General features: G+C 41.1%; 1 protein-coding gene across 3 annotated transcripts in view; it reads left to right on the plus strand.

The window, feature by feature from the left end:
• CLSTN2 (calsyntenin 2) overlaps positions 1 to 20,352 on the plus strand; it is a 1,635,505-nt gene that overhangs the window by 1,124,872 nt on the left and 490,281 nt on the right. For all 3 annotated transcript variants that reach the window (XM_029615596.1, XM_029615595.1, XM_029615597.1), the window contains one exon: positions 478 to 627. In XM_029615596.1, coding sequence (XP_029471456.1) covers positions 478 to 627 — 150 coding nt within the window. The remainder of the gene's footprint in view (positions 1 to 477; positions 628 to 20,352) is intronic.

Raw genomic sequence — 20,352 nt, forward strand, 5'->3', positions numbered from 1 at the left:
AGTTCAAAACGAATGCACACCCCTAGACCTCACCTCCTCCCCCAAAAGCCTCTCCACTCTGCACGTACAATCTGGTTTTGAATATGCATGTGGCAATGAACGTAAGACGCATGCAGGGCGAGCAATATTCCCTGTTTTACCCACAGAAATCTCCTCTGAAAATTACCTGTTCTGTTTGCATCTTATGTTTACTGTAGTATGTGTATTGAATATGGGAGATAAGATATAACGGTATGAAATATCCCATTGTAAGTAGTTCAAATTAATAATTGAGAATAGTTGAAAAGTATATAAATAGAATTTATATGCATCTTTATATAAATCTAAGAATTTTGCTGATTATTTTTGTGTACTGTACTAATCCTTTGGGGTACTGAGTTTTAAAGGGGGTTTCCGTATTTTGTTGTATTCTGGAATACAAAATCATAAAAATAACTACACATCTAAATGAGATTCCATTTTCTTTTTAATTGGAAGGAAACATCAGGAATACAGAGAAATTGAGCTATGATAAAGAGCACCAGTACGACATCATGGTAACAGCTTATGACTGTGGACAGAAACATGCAACAGAGCATGTCCTTGTACAAATTGAGGTTAAGCCTGTGTGTAAACCAGGGTGGCAAGGTATAGTATAATACGCCTTTTTTCAGTTGTTTCTAAACAGGAATCACTGGAATGAAATTTGGTCTGGTGCAATGCATCTGTTATTCAATTTTTGCAGCAGTAGAAGAAATCCAAATTGTTTTTTTCTCTTTTTAAAAATAATTTAGTACAATGCAATCACTGCTAAGTTCTGATAAATTTTATTTTCATTTTCTACAGAACACATTAGAATAAAATCTGCCATTTATCAATGTGACTAGAATTGCTTATTGTATTCTATTAAATTTTATTTCATTCTTACATACTGATTTTTTTCCCTCATAACAGGAAACCCAAAGTGATTTATATATTAGTAGCAATAAAGTATAACAGTATAGCATATTATAACAAATGGTATATAACAATGTATAAGGCACCCTAATATAGACCTACCATGTCCCTACTCTCACTAGGCAAGTAGCAAGCTAATCATATCCATAAGAAATCACTCCCACCCAAGTTAGTGCTACAAGCACTACAGCACCCCAGCATCAATACAGTGGCATAAAAAAAATCATTTTCTCTGAAGGGAATAGTACTCACTTCATTGTAGCCCAAGTGGATGACCTCTTGGTTTTATCTATTATTCTAGAAGTGAACAGGCAATGCCTTGGGAAATATTTACATAGGAGAATCAGTTAAACTTTCAAACTTTTCATCAAATTTTTCCAAGGGCAATACATTGACTTGACTACTTACAAAATTATCCAGTATGCTAAATTCTTCATGTCCATTATTAGCCTATTCGCTTTGTTTTCTCCCTTTTGAACTTCTGTGATATATATATTATATTGTAGGTGTCGTATGGAGACAGGATTTCTCCTTATCTAAACATCATCCTTCTTGTTGTGACTTTTGCAGCAGTGGATTCCCTGCTGTGTGTATCTTGTTTTGCAAGGCAGTCCCAAATTCGTTTTGTTTCTACTACAGAAAGAATGGACACTCGGTTTGTGTGCATTTTGGCTGAAAAACATTTTTTTTATCATTTTGCATTTAACCACTTTCAGCATTATTTATTTATTTAATTTATGTATTTGGTGCTTTTTTATACCGGCATTCATGATAGTATCATATCATGTCAGTTTACAGGAAACTGGGGTACAATAACCTTAAACATTAACATAGTAAAGAAGCAAAAGTTACAATAAAACAGGGGTGATAGAACTGGGGGAAGAAGAAGACAAAGCATAGGTAACTCAAATATAAGGACAGTTATTTGCAGTGTGCTGAGTGTTCCATGATATTCGCTGTGGTGAATCAGTGACCTTAGCTATGGCAAATCAGTGAATTTAGGGAAAGGCTTGTTTCAGTGAATTTAGGGAAATGCTTGTTTAAATAACCAAGTCTTAAGCCTTTTTCTAAATGTCAACAGGCAGGGTTCTTGTCTGAGTTCAGGGTGAATAGTATTCCAAATGGTTGGTCCCGCTGTAGAGAAGGCCCATTCTCTTGAGGCTTGATGGTGAGTGGATTTGGTTGGGGGGTCGTGCAGGGATCCTCAGTAGGTTTCTCTGATTGGTCTAGACGAGGTGTGTAGTCTGAGTGGGATTTGAAGGTTAAGAGGTGCTTGGTTGTGAATGGTTTTGTGGATAATGGTGAGGGACTTGTGTAGAATTCTGAAACGTATTGTAGCCAGTGTAGATTTTTTAGGATGGGGGAGATGTGGTCTCTTCTGCCCGAGTTTGTCAGTATTCTAGCCGCTGCGTTTTGAAGCATCTGAAGTGGTTTGATTGAAGGAGTGGGTAGACGTAGCAAAATGGAATTGCAGTAGTCTATCTTGGAGAGTAGGACGGCTTGGAGAACAGTTCTGAAGTCTTGAAAGTGTAGAAGTGGTTTAATTATTTTTAGTACTTGCAGTTTATAGAAGCAGTCCTTGGTTGTGTTGTTGATGAATTTAAATTCAGATGGTTGTCAATTAATACTCCCAGGTCTCTTGCTTGGGTGACAAAGGTATTAGTGAGTGACTTTTGAGGGTTATCGCTGTCATCTGGGGAAATGAGGAGTTCAATCTTGGCTGAATTCAGTATCAGGTTTAGGCTAGAGAGGAGGAGGTTGTTCTCTCGGAGGCAATTTTCCCAGTACTTGAGTGTTTTTGTAATGGATTCTGTTATGGGGATCAGGATTTGCATGTCGTCAGCGTACAGGAAGTGTTTTAGTTTTAGGTTAGTTAGCAGCTGGCACAGGGGAAGGAGGTATATATTGAAGAGGGGGGGGGGGGGACAAGGAGGAGCCCTGAGGGAACTCCTAGTGAGGAGTTGATGTGAGGGGACTCTTTATTGTGGATTCTGACTTTGTAGCCTCTGTTACTGAGGAAAGATTTGAACCATCTGACCATTGTTGATCATTTACCATGAACAGTCCTAGCATAAAAGAAGGGAACCTTTATTGTATGTACTGCATTCATACGAACTCCTTCCCAAAATTATTTTTCATACATAGGGGTACAAAGTGCAAATGATGTTCACCATCAATTAAAGGTTAGAATAATAATAGAATGCTCTACAATTCACAGTTTAGAATTATTTTCATGTCATGTGTGCCCAACTCTGGATGGGCCTTAATACATGTTGTTTTCTCTCTAGGTACAGAATGAGAGAAAGCCTTAGTAAATCAGGCCCATGTTTCTTATTTTTTAAATATTTCCCTAAAGGCACAGAATGGGTGAAATCCTTTTGAGAGAACGACATTAGGTACTTTGGTATTGGATACAGTATATCACAGTGTAAATTATTCAAGATAGTAAATGTCATACAGAAATACTCTTTACATTCAGTGCTGACCAGGTGATGGAAAATCTTTCTCAGTGATTGGTGACACATTATTTTTTGAATAACACTCATCAGACAAAGTACCAAAATGAACTATGTCCACTGAATTTATTTTATATCATGAAGAAATTTTTACAGGCATGTTTACAAAATGCTTTACACATTTCGTGTCAAAAATGTTGTTCTTCGTGCATGTGGGAAAATCAATTGATAAAATCAGGCATATAGTGTTATATGCAATAGTAGACAGATGTGCTAAAATATTCACAGAGAAAAGCTAGACACAGACTTATTGGAAAAGTTCAGAAAATGCATGGCTGTTTGCAAACATATTTACATAAGGGCTGATTCACTTATTTTGAGGCCAGAAAGGAAGCTAAGGTGAATAGCTATTTAGACAGGCTGATAAATAAAAATACTTGCTATGCAAAACTGGAGAAGAAGCTGTATGGGAGGCTGATTAGGGTTGCCAATGCCTCAGCTATGTGGTAGTTTCTCTGTTCAATTTGATTCTGCCCCACCCTCTGATGTCATCTTTGGGAATTTTGTATAGCTTAGCTGACCCCATTAGGAACTGCTTCAGAAGCAACCGGGGAACAGCGGGTTAATATAGTTTAGGAATGTCAGATAGACTGAAGGTACTGTGGTATGGTTGGGTGGACTAATCTACTATTAAAAGGATATTTTGTTGACTAGTGTATGGCTTTGCCTCCCTAGTGAAAGTAGGGTTGATTTAATTTAAGTTTCCAGATTATTTATATATTGACGTATTTCTTTTTCTATGTAAGTTTTGGGGTTTTTTCCATTGATTCCTATGGAATCAAGATTAATAGTATGTGTTATGGAAATAGAAATGTGGGCAGAAATTTTGGCTTCTTGCCCTTAGATCACATTAACATCATAGCCCAAGCATGCTTAATGTGGTTTCTTCACCTTTCTGTATAGGGGATCAATGTTAGGAGAGCAATTTTGCATGTACCAAAGTACAATCTAAGGGGGTCATTTATCAAAATGCGATAAGGCGTTAACGCATGCGATCACACCATATCGTATGGTGCGATGCAAATTCAGAAAATAGGAGGAGTTAGGGGTGGAGAGTGGGCTGGGTTAGCCTGTCTGTGAAGAGCTATTGCACAGCTGTAATGCTGATTTTAACTACACCTCTTTGAATTGTGTTAGGCTGTGCAATAGCTGCTGTGACTGTGTGGTAAGGTTTCATTGCCATTTGTGATGTCTCCTGTAAGTCCTATTTCAGGTGAATTGATGGGTTAAGAGAGAGAGAGAGAGAGAAAACACCTGACCATAATGCCATGGCCCATAGGTAGGTATTTGTATCCCTATGGTAGGCCCACCTAGTAACTCCAGGTGGGGATTAGGTAAGAGTGTAGGGGGTTAGGGGCCACTTTGACATTCTACGTGACACCTACGAACAGAACAGTGGTCCCCATCAAGCTAGGTTGAGAGAACATTGCCAAAATCTCATCTTGGAGTGAGTTTCCTCACTCCGAAGGCCATCAAATCTTCACAAGAGACCTCTCTCTCTCTCTCTCTCTCTCTCTCTCCTGTGTGTCTAGGACCATTAACAATTCCTGGTGGTTGAATGAAGGAAATACAACAGGTCTGGTACTTATTGCAGAATCTGAAAATGGTTTTGCAATTTGCGCTAACTTAGCTCTTCGCACAGGTAATTAACACAAATTGCAATAAATGCTATATTAGCATAAAACACGCCCCTTTTGCTATTGCATGCGGTACTTACCGCATTTTGATAAATCCACCCCTAAATCAGTTTGCAAAAATGAAGTGATAGAGCAATGAGCATACATCAATACATCATTAATCTAAAATCTCAGAAATTAATACATCAGTAAAATACATCACTATATGAAAACAATTCATATTTGCAGTCAGAAAATAAACTGCTAATGTCTCTGCAAGCTGCAGATTTTGAGAAGCTGTATGCATGAAAGTCCATATTGTGTTCAAATGAAGTAAAAAGCACTTGTTCCCATCTACAAATCTGTAATCAGCATCCTTCACCACAGCTGTACATTCTATGAAGGGACAGCATTCACTAGACACTAGTTAGTGGCCACACACCTTTCCCCTGCACACATAATACAATCCTCAATCCTTGCATTGCTGACATGGCATCACAATCTCACATCTCATGTTCATACAGATTATTAAGACTTTGGGCATTGGCCACCGCTGCCTCATTTATTGAACATAAGAACTCTATCACTGCATCACTCAATTCTGCATTGCCTACAGCAGGAGTAGGCAATGCCAGTCCTTGAGTGCCGCCAGCAGTTCTGGTTTTCTGGATGTCTACAATGAATATGCATGAGACTTTGCTAGCTTGTAATGCTGCTGTTGGATATTAGGTTAGCACTGCTGGGTTCAGGGTTTATATTATTTATTTATATTCAGACTTTCAGACCAGTGGCATAGCCAGAACTGATTTTTTGGGTGGGCACAAGGTTAACAAGGTGGGCTGTAGGCATGCAGGTCTGAGACCTACTAGTTGTATTCTTATGAATAAATAATGCAGTATACTGTACCCTACAATGGCTTTCTAAGTAGTTTGCAACAGCCATTATGCATCATGCATGAAACTTTAAAATAGTTTACCTTAATTATTTCAAGCACTTACCAGTATTAAAAATTCCTTATTAATCTATATTAATTTATTTTATATTTATTGCAGTTTATAAATGCACAAGTGTATCATGTAAAAAGCAAAGAAAACAAACATTCAATCAATCATGAAATAATACATTAATAAAAATATTAATGTATTCTTTTATGAATCCTCTTTGCAGAAAGCCAGAAATCATCATAACTACAATAAAATAGCATTAATCATCAGAACAGCTGCAGAGCAGAGCTAGGACAATTCACGTTACAGCAGAAAAAGGATGACAAGGTGGAATCGGTAAAAATGGACTTTATTGAAACTTGCCCAACTCTGGCCGAGTTTCGCTCTGTGAGCTGCCTCAGGGGCTATGACACACAAATAAAAACAAATAAAAGTACACACAAACATGCATATTTGTAATATCAAATAAAATATGATATAAAACACACATAAAACATATTAAATAATATAAATTAAAATTACAAAAATTGTAGATTAGTAACTAGTTTGTGTGTATATAAAATGGCATATGCAAATGTTACATGAGAAAATTGTGTATTTGGAAGTATAAATATTGACATGGCAAACCAAAATAACTATGAAAAGTGTGGGAACCTATCTATCATAAATGATAAAATCAGTATAAACTCGGGTGGATATCAAAAATTAAACATGACAGTTTATCAAACAGCCTTTCCCAAAATATATCTGCAGTAGTATATGATTTTTAAGAACAAAAAGGAAACAAAATAAAAGTAAAAGAAAATCGAAACAATCTAAACAGCTGTAGGAGAAGTGTAGAAAAAGTGTACAGAATGAAAATACCGATAACAAAAGAAAAATACTTAAATTAATATCAATTAATACGTGTGGATGGTTTTAAAATCTACTTGAACTTCATGTGATATAAACAGAAATTAATATTAATAGTGTCTATACCTTCTTGAACCAATTAAATTGGTTCTGTTCAGTTTCAATGTCATTTACATCGAGGACGAAGAAACATGAATCAGCATGCTGAGTGTCAACGTGTTCAAAGAACAGACACTTACAATTCATAGATGACTGTGCAAACAGTGATAATGCGATTCTTTCAAAACAAAAAATAAAAATTAAAAATTAAAGGTGGGGACGTGGACAAAGACATAAATATTCAGAAAAACATAATCATAACTCGATTGCGTTTTAAACCACTATCCAAGGTAATCGCTAAAAATAATGTTACAGACTAATTATGAAGCGCACCCTATTGCCACGTCATTGAAGTGTCTGTATGGTAAAAGCTATACAAAAGCATAATTACCTTCCACCATTCTTTCGATACTTAATGGACATGCAAGTAAGACTAAATATTTTGTATCATTAGTACTGGGTTCTTATATATTGTAAAGCAGCATGCTCCATACGGGTTCATATAACCATTTGAGCCAAAGGACTAGGGAAAAGAACAATAACAGAGTGAAAATACACCACATGTAAATCTATTATATAAATGTAAAGAGTAAAATCGCTAGATCACAAGGTTATAAATTACAATTTAAGTAACTGCTTCCACTCCAGAAAATGCAAGTAAACCAACTTAGAATCTTTACCTTCAGTCGAACGGCATGCAGTCATTCACCGCGCAAACAATCGCAACGTAAATCTAGACTGTGCCTGTACTCGGCATTTATCTTACTTGCATGTCCATTAAGTATCGAAAGAATGGTGGAAGGTAATTATGCTATTGTATAGCTTTTACCATACAGACACTTCAATGACGTGGCAATAGGGTGCGCTTCATAATTAGTCTGTAACATTATTTTTAGCGATTACCTTGGATAGTGGTTTAAAACGCAATCGAGTTACGATTATGTTTTTCTGAATATTTATGTCTTTGTCCACGTCCCCACCTTTAATTTTTAATTTTTATTTTTTGTTTTGAAAGAATCGCATTATCACTGCTTGCACAGTCATCTATGAATTGTAAGTGTCTGTTCTTTGAACACGTTGACACTCAGCATGCTGATTCATGTTTCTTCGTCCTCGATGTAAATGACATTGAAACTGAACAGAGCCAATTTAATTGGTTCAAGAAGGTATAGACACTATTAATATTAATTTCTGTTTATATCACATGAAGTTCAAGTAGATTTTAAAACCATCCACACTTATTAATTGATATTAATTTAAGTATTTTTCTTTTTCTTTTGTTATCGGTATTTTCATTCTGTACACTTTTTCTACACTTCTCCTAAAGCTGTTTAGATTGTTTCGATTTTCTTTTACTTTTGTTTTGTTTCCTTTTTGTTCTTAAAAATCATATACTACTGCAGGTATATTTTGAGAAAGGCTGTTTGATAAACTGTCATGTTTAATTTTTTATATCCACCCGAGTTTATACTGATTTTATCATTTATGATAGATAGGTTCCCACACTTTTCTTAGTTATTTTGGTTTGCCATGTCAATATTTGTACTTCCAAATACACAATTGTCTCATGTAACATTTGCATATGCCATTTTATATACACACAAACTAGTTACTAATCTACAATTTTTGTAATTTTAATTTATATTATTTAATATGTTTTATGTGTGTTTTATATCATATTTTATTTGTTATTACAAATATGCATGTTTGTGTGTACTTTTATTTGTTTTTATTTGTGTGTCATAGCCCCTGAGGCAGCTCGCAGAGCGAAACTCGGCCAGAGTCGGGCAAGTTTCAATAAAGTCCATTTTTACCGATTCCACCTTGTCATCCTTTTGCTGCTAGCCACATTGGATCGGTTACTGGTTTGTTTCCTTGGACCAATTCACGTTACAACCAGCATGAAAAGAAATATTCAAATTCTTGGTGTCACCTCAGCAAAAAATATCCTTCCACTGCTAAACATTTTGTGAAGTAGCAAACTCCTGCAAAAAAAGAAACATTTAGAACCTTTGCCATACCATACAGTCACAGCATGGACTCTCAGGACTCAAGTAACAGTAACCTTATGAAAAAGCAATAATGCAAATACTACACCAGGCCCTATAACATTAATACATCACCTTCTGGAGTAACAGAAGAAGCTGGACTACTACAGAGAAGATACAAGCTAGCAGAAATACTGCATTTCAGTCACACACAGGCAAAAGAGAGACTGACCCTTAACTAATGTAGAAATAAGAGACTACAAATTATAAAAAAACATGCAGACAAAACTGAAATAAGAAGCCTGAAAAACTAGACTATGGACAGTGGTATACTGAAGAAAGAGAAAATACAAAAATATAAGAAATGCACATTCCCAAAGATGGTATATTCCAATTGCTAAAATTTCAAAATATTTTTTTTTTACCTTTGTTGTCTGATCTTTGTATTTTTCTAATCAGTTGGTCCCACTCTCTTTTTTTCCTACTTTTCCCTTGTTGATCATTTACTAATTCCTTTTAGGGTCTCTCTTCTCGTTCTGTTTCTTCTCCTACTGTCTTCTTCCTTCCTCCTCCCCCCCCCCCCCCCCCCCCACAAGCTCTCACTATCACATGCTCTACCACAACAACAAGTTCTCACTCTCTGAACCCACCTCTCCCTCCCCGCCCCCCAGCTCCTATTCATATACACACAGATGCACACCCAGGTCCCCATTCTCACCCATAGACAGATGCACACTCAGGCTTCCATTTTAATTCACATGCACACATCCCCAGGCTCCCAGTCTCACCCGCACATACAAGGGGCTTTTATATTATGCACAGCCAAACTCCTACTTCTGCTGCTGCGGAAATGGGATTCCATGATGGCCTTTCTGCTATGGTCTCCCTCTTCACTATCGCTGGGATGGGATCCCATAATAGGGATGTGAATCGTGTCCTCGATCGTCTTAACGATCGATTTCGGCTGGGAGGGGGAGGGAATCGTATTGTTGCCGTTTGGGGGGGTAAAATATCGTGAAAAAATCGTGAAAATCGTTAAAAAATCGAAAAAATCGAAAAACCGGCACATTAAAACCCCCCAAAAACCCACCCCCGACCCTTTAAATTAAATCCCCCACCCCCAAATAACTTAAATAACCTGCGGGTCCAGCGGCGGTCCGGAACGGCAGCGGTCCGGAACGGGCTCCTGCTCCTGCATCTTGTCGTCTTCGGCCGGCGCCATTTTCCAAAATGGCGCCGAAAAATGGCGGCGGCCATAGACGAAAAAGATTGGACGGCAGGAGGTCCTTCCGGACCCCCGCTGGACTTTTGGCAAGTCTCGTGGGGGTCAGGAGGCCCCCCACAAGCTGGCCAAAAGTTCCTGGAGGTCCAGCGGGGGTCAGGGAGCGATTTCCCGCCGCGAATCGTTTTCGTACGGAAAATGGCGCCGGCAGGAGATCGACTGCAGGAGGTCGTTCAGCGAGGCGCCGGAACCCTCGCTGAACGACCTCCTGCAGTCGATCTCCTGCCGGCGCCATTTTCCGTACGAAAACGATTCGCGGCGGGAAATCGCTCCCTGACCCCCGCTGGACCTCCAGGAACTTTTGGCCAGCTTGTGGGGGGCCTCCTGACCCCCACGAGACTTGCCAAAAGTCCAGCGGGGGTCCGGAAGGACCTCCTGCCGTCCAATCTTTTTCGTCTATGGCCGCCGCCATTTTCGGCGCCATTTTGGAAAATGGCGCCGGCCGAAGACGACAAGATGCAGGAGCAGGAGCCCGTTCCGGACCGCTGCCGTTCCGGACCGCCGCTGGACCCGCAGGTTATTTAAGTTATTTGGGGGGGGTTTGGGAGGGTGGGGGATTTAATTTAAAGGGTCGGGGGTGGGTTTTAGGGGGTTTTAGTGTGCCGGCTCATGATTCTAACGATTTATAACGATAAATCGTTAGAATCTGTATTGTATTGTGTTCCATAACGGTTTAAGACGATATTAAAATTATCGGACGATAATTTTAATCGTCCTAAAACGATTCACATCCCTATCCCATAATGGCCTTGCAGGTCTGATCCTTGTTGCAGGGCTGAGATCCCACGATGGCATTGCTGCCCCGGGCTCTGGCCCTCTTCCGGGTCAGATAGCCCTAGTTGGGTGGGCCTGAGACCAAAGTGGATGGGCCATGGCCCACCCAGGCTCCCATGTGGCTATGCTACTGTTATTATCATATATTTTATGGATGTTTTATTGTGAACCACACTGAAGGGTTGATATTGCATTGTATAATTTTTTTAACCAAATATATTTGCATGCACTGCCTCAACAGTATGCAAATATATTTCATGCATATTCATTGTGGATATACTGAAAATCATCCCTGTTTGTGGCACTCAAAGACTGGAGTTGTGTACCTCTTGCCTACAATCATGCAGAAATAGAGGCGGGGTGTGCCTTCATGCATTCCACTCCTGAAAGAAGTTTACTACCATCTATAGCACAACCATCATGTATATTGTCTGGCATAGTGCCTTTGAAACTGGGATGTCCTGTATACCATCTGCTGCCGCTGCTCTGAACAGGGTTGCATTTCAACACCTGAATGTAATTATGATATTTACTGTACATACAAATGGACATTTTTGGAGGCCAAAGTGACTATTGACACATTCTTTTCGTTGTTTAGAATAACCAAATGCCCAGAGGCTGCCTTAAGTACCGGTAATGCCCATACCAGTAGTAGTACTAATTGTGGCATAAAAATGCAGGCATCATGCTTATCCTTCCTCATTGTCTGATCAAGAAGGGGTGATGCTACACTTAGCCATGGTATACACGCGTATCTGCAGTTGATTCACAATGTTAACTTTTTTAGTTTTTTTGTATTAAAAGACAAAATGCTGCAGAGTCCTGAATTTCAATGTATTCTGACTTTCTTTTGTAAATGCTCCAATTAAAAACTATTGGCCGAATTTTAAAGTGGCCACATTCTCAGCTGACTACACCGCGATGATCACAGCACAGGCAAACAGCTGAGTGCTGCCTTCTTACCGCTGTAGAGCCAGGGGGACTCACTCCTACTGCAGTTTCCAGCTTGTCACGACTCTGCTTTAATAGCAGCATACCAGCTGCCTTGTGCTGTAGCTGCCATGTGTGCTGGGGGTGAGGGGGTGAGACAGAGAGTGTGAGCCAGCATGTGTGTGTGAGAGATTGTGTGTGATTGAGACTGTTTGTGTAAGTAAGAGAGAAAGAAAGCATGTGTGAGAGCAAGAGATTGCTCAGGGAAGTGACTGGTGTGTGTGAGAGAGAGAGGTTGGTCAGGGAAGTGACTGGTATATGTGAGAGAGAAATGATTGGCGATGCGGGCTTGTCCCGCGCCGCCAAGGGTAACCGGGGCAGAGGCACGCAATGGATGATGCGAGCGGGGGGGTAAAGGTGGCCTTATTTAAAAAGGACATTTTCAATTCTGTGCCTATGAGAAATTTCTTTCCTTCTGGTGCAATATTTTACATATAGGACCCTTGATTACAGGTCTTTAATTACTATAGAGAAAAGTAAAAAAAAAAATAGTAAGACTGTTTGGGTTTTTTGCATCTTAAGATTTCCAACCATTGACATTCATTTTGGTTCAATAATTTCCTCCGATTGCTTAGAGCTTACAGCTCAATCATAACCAGGACTAGGATCTGGCACAATGATAATTCAAGTTTCATATAGAAACATCTTGGCATTTTCCCCTCGTATTTATCTCCTCCCAAATCATGTAATCCAACCATTCAATACCAGTCCTCAGACAAGGGTCATACACCAGATCTCCATCTCTAACTATATAACCAATGACCCTAAATCCAAGAATAGATGTCACTATTGTGCATTAACTTAACTGAGACTCTTCTTCAGGAAGTGTGAATGCTCCTCCCACAGCATTCCCAGACCTAGCCAACCCAAGGAATAGAAAAGGGAACCAGGAATCAAACCCAGTCAACTACATGGCAGTGTACAGCACTGCCACCGGAGCCACCAAGCTGCCACAGAAAGATGGAAAATTAACCTCTGAATTTCACAAGGATTTTAATGAGTATAAAAATCAAACTACCAATTCTGAAATTCCCAGTATATAATTTTCAATATATTTGGACTGGAATAAGCATATTTGCTAATGGTTTTCAGTGTGCTTAATGCTGTCAGGGTATTCAGAAATTGCTTGGTGACTGAATGAAATTTGCTTTCTTTTTCAATTAAATCTGTGAGAAGACAGACTTCATCAGGCTGGATTTATGTAATTAATGCTTTGTTTTTTCATTGGTATGGATGGCACAGTTTCAGTATATTATGATGCAAAATGACAGGTAATGAGGTACAAGGAAAAATCTTTGGCTCAGGCTTAGTTGAAATTCTGCCTTTAAAAGCTTGGATCAGAGTGAATAGTTAAAAATGACAGGGTTTATGTAGCTTCGGTCATAAGTGATCTGCTTTGTCAAGTGGAAAGGTAATAGTGAGAAATGAAACTGTGCTCTTTTTAATCCCAGGGGACATCAAGGTGTCATTTTTTTCCGAGAACAGAAGCCCTCCATTATTGTACAGTATGAGTATTGACGTGTTATATGGCATATTTTATAAGCTGTATCCCATAGAGTCTTAGAAAGTGTTGGATTTCATGGAACTGCGACAGATATGTCAGCTTTAATGGCTTTGCCACGTTTCAGATGCAATGATGAATATTTTGCGTGAGTGCCAATTAATCTGAGATGGCATTAAAAAATGTGATGTGCTGAGCTACGTAGGAGATACTAACAAGTGTTGGGGACTCTGTGGAATTGTGGATAAAGGCAGTATACATTCTTAAAGTTATATAGTGTAAAACTAAGTTAGTGCTCTAATCCTATATTTAATTATATGGGACCTATTTCTTTTGATATCTCACCATCAAAATTACAATATGGAACTCATCCATAGTGTTTTGGGGCTTTGTACCAGCACCACTTCAAAGAGATTTCACCATGGCACTCTGCCTATGGGTGCAAAAACCTTAAATCTGGCCCTTCCATGGGTTTTTTCTGTTTGTGGGCCTGAAATCCAGTTTTTCAAGGGAAAATCCCTGAAGAGTTTCCCTTTGAAAATTGGTGGCCTTAAGGGGGCTATGGTTATATACAGCTTGGAGAAGAGATGGCTGAGGGGGGATATGATAGAGGTCTTTAAGATCATGAGAGGTCTTGAACAAGTAGATGTGAATCGGTTATTTACACTTTCGAATAATAGAAGGACTAGGAGGCATTCCATGAAGTTAGCAAGTAGCACATTTAAGACTAATCTGAGAAAATTATTTTTCACTCAACGCACAATAAAGCTCTGGAATTTGTTGCCAGAGGATGAGTTAGTGCAGTTAGTGTAGCTGGGTTCAAAAAAGGTTTGGATAAGTTCTTGAAGGAGAAGTCCATTAACTGTTATTAATCAAGTTTACTTAGGGAATAGCCACTGCTATTAATTGCATCAGTAGCATGGGGTCTTCTTAGTGTTTGGGTAATTGCCAGGTTCTTGTGGCCTGGTTTGGCTTCTGTTGGAAACAGGATGCTGGGCTTGATGGACCCTTGGTCTGACTCAGCATGGCAATTCTTATGTTCTTATATGCAGTACTGGGAAGTACGAAAGGGAATTACAACTCAATTCCCAATGCATGCCTTGCCAAGCCAACATCAGCACCTTACTTGTACTCTGTGGGGGAAAGCATGCATATGGGGGATACTTTCACCGCAGTGAGGGATGTGTGTGTGAAGGGCACAGTATTCAAAGGAGTCTTTTCTACTGCTAGGCAGCCATTTACCCACAGAGAATCCATTTTGAAATTGTCCCCTTAGAGCAGTGTTTCTTAACCCAGTCCTCGGTGCACACCTAACCAGTCATGTTTTCAGGATATCCACAATGAATATGCACGAGAGAGATTTGCATACAGTAGAAAAATAGTGCATGCAAATCTATTTATCATATTACCTCTGTCTTTTCTCTAGGGTATACATACTGTATTTAGGTTCTTCAGCCTCATCTGATAGGGCTTTTGATGCAGACCCGGCACCAAGTTTCCAGCCCCTTTCTATTATGACCTAGCTGGTTCTGGCAGGATACACTGCTATATGAAGGGAGCTGGGTTTGATTCTCAGTTTAGATTTTCTGGTTGCCAGGTCATCAGGTACTGGTGATGCCCTATAGATACTATTCACATTCCCGAATGGGAAGAAGTCATAGTTATTGCATTGATGACATTTAGTAGCTAGGTTTAGGGCGTATGATTGCTGAGTTCTGGAAGGAGCCCTGGTGCATAACCCCCAGCTGAGGACTGTTACTGCAATGACCATGCTACAGTATATTGGAAGGGGATATAAAATAGGAGAGCAAGTTCCCAGGTGGTTGTAAATTAAGGCTCATGGTGCCATATAACAGCCCTAGTTTCAGTTGAGCTGGAAGCCCAGAGGAGCAGGAGGAAACCGCTAGGACAACAGCAAACAAAGGAATAATCTATCACTGTAGCTTCTGATTTATTCATTTTGAGCCAATAAGCGATACTATGCTATAACCCTTCATTATGGCTCATGTAGAAATATCTCAAATGTTTTATTTGTGAAGTGTATTTTATTACAAAAATAATTTTAGCAGTAAGGAGATTCAGTACCAAGTATTTTTCTGATAGACACACAATGTGAAAAACTCTCTAGAGTATAAGCCTAAGTATCAATAGCGAGATCATTGAAGCAATACCTCCTCCTCACTAGTTTCCAGTCTTTCACTTCCCAATACACACAAACACATTTTACACTGAGATATGTAATTTGTTATCCATCTGTCTGTCATGAATTGCGCTGCCTGCGGGTTTCCCCCGTGAGCAGGCCACTTACCCTCGCTGCCTTTCTTCACCGACGCGGCAGGACGCCGCCGTTGGCCTGCCCACGCGGCCCGGAGGCCGCCCCTGCTCCATCTTGAATTCCGTGGCCAGAGCCGCGGCCTTCCTCGGGCTGGGACTGCCCCCGACGCTGATTTCCTCTTTGCGGCGTTCAGGCCGCAGCCCCGGGCTGGAGTAGCAGCTGGAGACGCCCCTGGGGCCTCCTGCAGCGGCTAGAGCCGCTGCCGACGTTGGAGCCTGCGCTCAGGCTCAGCCCTGCCTCTTCTGATGTCTTCCGCACAGACGCTGTGCAGGCCACTGGCCATGGTCCTGCACAGCCCCTGTTTCCTGCTCCCTAGGCGCGCGGCCGCGTCTTCCTTCTGTATTTAAAGGGCCAGACACAGGAAGTGTCTGGGCCCCACCTTGCTGACTGTTTCCTGCTCAGCCCTATAAAGGCCTGCCAGAGCCTATGTAAGGTCTTCTCTTCGTGGAGCTCCTCGTCATGTTCATTGTTCCATGTCAAGTCTTCGAGCCTGAGGTCCTTGTCCAGGTGTCTTCATCCCCTATGTCCTGGTGTTCCTGCCTTCCGTGATGTTCCTTCCTACTCCATGCCTCGTCTTCGCTCTCGAGCCTTCTGGTACCGGTAGGCCGGGGGTCCCTCAGATGCAGTATTCCTGAGTGGATTGCCTGCCGGTGGACGGTTGTCCTGTGCTCCTGAGCCGTCATGCCCCGGATGTGTGTTCCTGTGCTGTCCCGCTCCCATCGTGGTCCGTGACCAGTCTGCAAGGGCTGTGTAGGGCGCGTAACCGACAGGGTGGTCCGCGACTCAGTCCCGCAGGTGGCCTGAGTAGGGCGCCCTGAGAGACAGTGCCAATGTCCATGCCTCGTGTCCTCATTATGGATGTCAAGAGTCTTCGTCCCTGGATGCCGTTGCATCAGCCATGTGTCTTCGTGCCTGGATGCCGTTGCATCAGTCATGTGTCTTCGTCCCTGGATGCCGTTGCATCAGCCATGTGTCTTCATCCCTGGATGCCATTGCTTCAGCCATGTGTCTTCATCTGGATGCCCTCGCATCACTCCATAGTCATGTCTTCATGTCAAGGCCCATCTGCCCTCAACCTCAGGCCAGGCCTGCTGCTCCATGCTTCTCGCAGCAGGTCCGAAAGGGCCCGGAATGGTTGGAGGACCATTCACCTTCCAACATCCTCGGATGTTGGCCTTGGGAGCTTGCTGGGCTGGCGGAGGGTAGACCGTCAGCCATGAGGGGCCACTGTCAACCCTTGGCTCGGCCCTGAAGGTCGGGGTCAGGCTGAGGCTGATGGGCACACTAAAACACCGTTCTCAACAGAATGCAAGGCCTTTCGAGGCCGACTCTCAACAGAATGCAAGGCTTTCAAGGCCGACTCTCAACACTGTCTTACTGTGAAGGTGAAATGATCCCTGTTAAATATGCTGCCATTCTAATATGCTGTAAACCACATTAGATGAACCTTTTATTTAAAAATAACAGTTAATAATTCCACGTTATATATAAATATTTTATTTGGAAGCATTGGCTTTGTGTAGTATTTCTTGAAAGTATACAAGCAAACTTGGCTCCACTAAAAAATGTGCATCAGTTATCCATAACAGTTTCTGTTATTGTGAATAGTACTTGCACCAGAATCCGATGCAGTCTGTTATGTTTCTTATAGTCAAATTATGTGATGGAAATTACAAATCCACGGGGTAAATAGAACAGTGTGGGAAAGTTACCCATGAAGAAACTTGAAAAAACAAATATTCTGAAAGTGATGAGTTAAAAAGCAAGAGAGGTGTAATGGAAAAAATTCCAAAATAAACAAGAAAATCAGATCAAACACCATCTCATGTTTAGTCAGCAGGGAAGCAAGAAGTTGAACCACTTCACTTAACAGGTGCAAAGTAAACCGCCAAAGAATTGTTCCAAGATTAGTAACTGAGTTTATTTTTTTCTACATAAGAAATTATTCTGTACTGTAGATTGCTGCCATAAATCAAGACGGGTTAGAACAGACAAGCCATTCGTTGCCATAAAAGTCATACTTCATTTCCTTTTGCCCAGAGAGATCACCACCCTTCCAGACCTGCTGCAGGCTGTAATCATCATCTTTACTTACTGTGCAATCATTTACTCTATCTCACACAGATTTTAACCCATGGTTTTATGGATCTTCTATGCAGTCACCATATATGTAAATGTTATAGTATTAAATTACTAGAAGGCCGTTTGAAATGCATAGTTGATGTGTTGATTTAACTATTCAAGTACAAAACACACAGGATAATTATTTCAGAGGTTGATATTTAGCAAGCTGGTGAGCGGCAAAGTTACCCAGGTAATTTTACCTGTATATTCAGCAGAACTTAGTAAAGGGGATGTGTGCAGAAATGCATTTTGGTTTGGGTTTTTTTTTTATACCAGACCGTTTGCCTCCATGATTTGTTTCATTTATTTCAAGCAATTGTTTAAAATGTACTCATGTAATTCATTTATTTGTTTTACGTTAAAGTCAGTAGGGGAAGCATTGCATCTTATTTTGGGCTCTAACACTGGGGCTTTTTGTTCAAATTCAATGAAACTTGCAGGTAGGAATCAGCAGAGAACCGGCACTCTAAGGCACCAAGAGTAGGGCATGAATGGCCCAGGGCACTATCATAGGTGCAAAGCAGATTGAACAGTTTCATGAATATACCATTGCACCATGAAAGAAACAAAGAAGCAATCGACATAACTATGATAGAAGTGACAGAAATAACTAAAGGCAGCAAAAGAGGAGCAAGGCAGTGCCAACAGTGGCATAAATGTCTCAAGGCATAAAGTAATGGGTAAGGCAGCAAGCACAGTGTCTTCAAAATACCAAGACATTATGAGAGGGGAAAGAAGCAACCACAACAGTGGCATAAACACCCCCAGGCACAGACTGAATGGAAAGGCAGCAAGCAGGAAGTATATTGAAAAAAACCCCTCAAGGCAGAATGAAAGAAGTAAAGCAGTACAAGCAGTGGCAGATATTTTCAAAGGCAGCATGAGAGGTCCAGAAGCAGGCTGGACAGTAATAGTGGCAGAATAAATAAGAGCTAAGCCAGGAGAGAGGCAGCATACCAGGAGTGGCCTGGGCAGCAGTAGGAAGATTGGCAACTGGCAACAACACAGCAAGCTGCTTAGGGCAAAACCTGTAGGTATTGGTTCACTGTAGCTGTGCACTTACAGGTAAATTGTAAAAAGAGCGTGCATCTACCCATAAATGTGCGTATTTGGTACGCGAGCAAAAATATGCTCGGTTTTATATCGCGCATGCAAGTATAAGCACATCATTTAAGATATCCCTCCCACATGTTTGTGTGGAACCTTTATTTGTGCACTCACAAGTGACTGGGGGAGGGAGAGAGAGACCATCTGATACTTTATATATCTCCCACTGTAAGAGGGGCACTTTTAACTCAGGGTGATTTTTTTTGGGGGGGGCAGTGTTACAAGGGTTTATAGACCTTTGTGTGCCCTAGGCAGAACAATGTAAACCCCCCCCAACCTACCCTGAATTGAAAGTGCCTCTCTTACAGTGGGAGTTATATAGAGTGCCAGATTGCCTCTCTAATAGAGTCTCTCTCTCTCCCTCCCTCCCTCCCTCTCTCTCTCTCCATTCCCTCCACAGTGCTTGGGATCCCTCTGGCCTAAAATCTCCAGGTTTGTGCCTCATCAGGACCAGTAGTAAGGTTAATCAGGTAACATGGTGTGCATTGCCATGGTCAGTCTTGGCCCCACCTCAGAACACCTATGCCCCGCCCATTTCCTGCCTCCTTATCCATGATGCGCACACAGATATGTACGTGCATACTTCCCAGCTTCTTGAAATTTGCGTTGTTCGTGCACGGCCCACATACGCGTGTGCCATTCACATGGAAATTCATTGAAACCCACCAGAGGGCAGTTTATTTTAATGAGGATCAATTTTTTCACCATCTCTGGTGCCAGCTGTAAATGATGTAAACTCATGATGTCCCCTGTCATTGAGAATATCTGTTCACTAGACAGATATTGGACTGAAGAAGAAATACTAATTTGGTCAGGTCTGACCACAGCCTTGTGTGCCAATATGTCAATGGATTTGTGGCAATGTTCTCAATGGCCTCTGTGAGACAGCGTGTGACTGAAATTTATGCTGGGGTCTCCTTTGCTGGGAGAGGATAATCTCTGCTGCCAATCACCGTAACTATGGTCTGTGTCAGGAAAGCCTGCTCTACCATGGCTATGATGGGGTGGTTGATATAGATGGGGATGGAATTGAAAAGTGATAGGATCCTGCTCATGCTGATAGTACTGTGTGGGATGCCCATTCTTTCCTGTGCTGTATCCCTACTCTCCCTTTGCCTTTGGTGCTTCCATTCCTGCACCTTAGTCTCCTGCATTTCCTTCCAGTGAATAGGAAGGCAATACTCGCTTTCATCTGTGGGTCACACGTTTTTGTGATGGGTTGAGCCTTATCTTGCAACCACTGCTGCAAAAAATCTACAACCAGCCACACCTCTGATGCCATATCCCA

Source organism: Rhinatrema bivittatum, chromosome 9 (assembly GCF_901001135.1).
Source record: "Rhinatrema bivittatum chromosome 9, aRhiBiv1.1, whole genome shotgun sequence".
NCBI lineage: Eukaryota > Metazoa > Chordata > Amphibia > Gymnophiona > Rhinatrematidae > Rhinatrema > Rhinatrema bivittatum.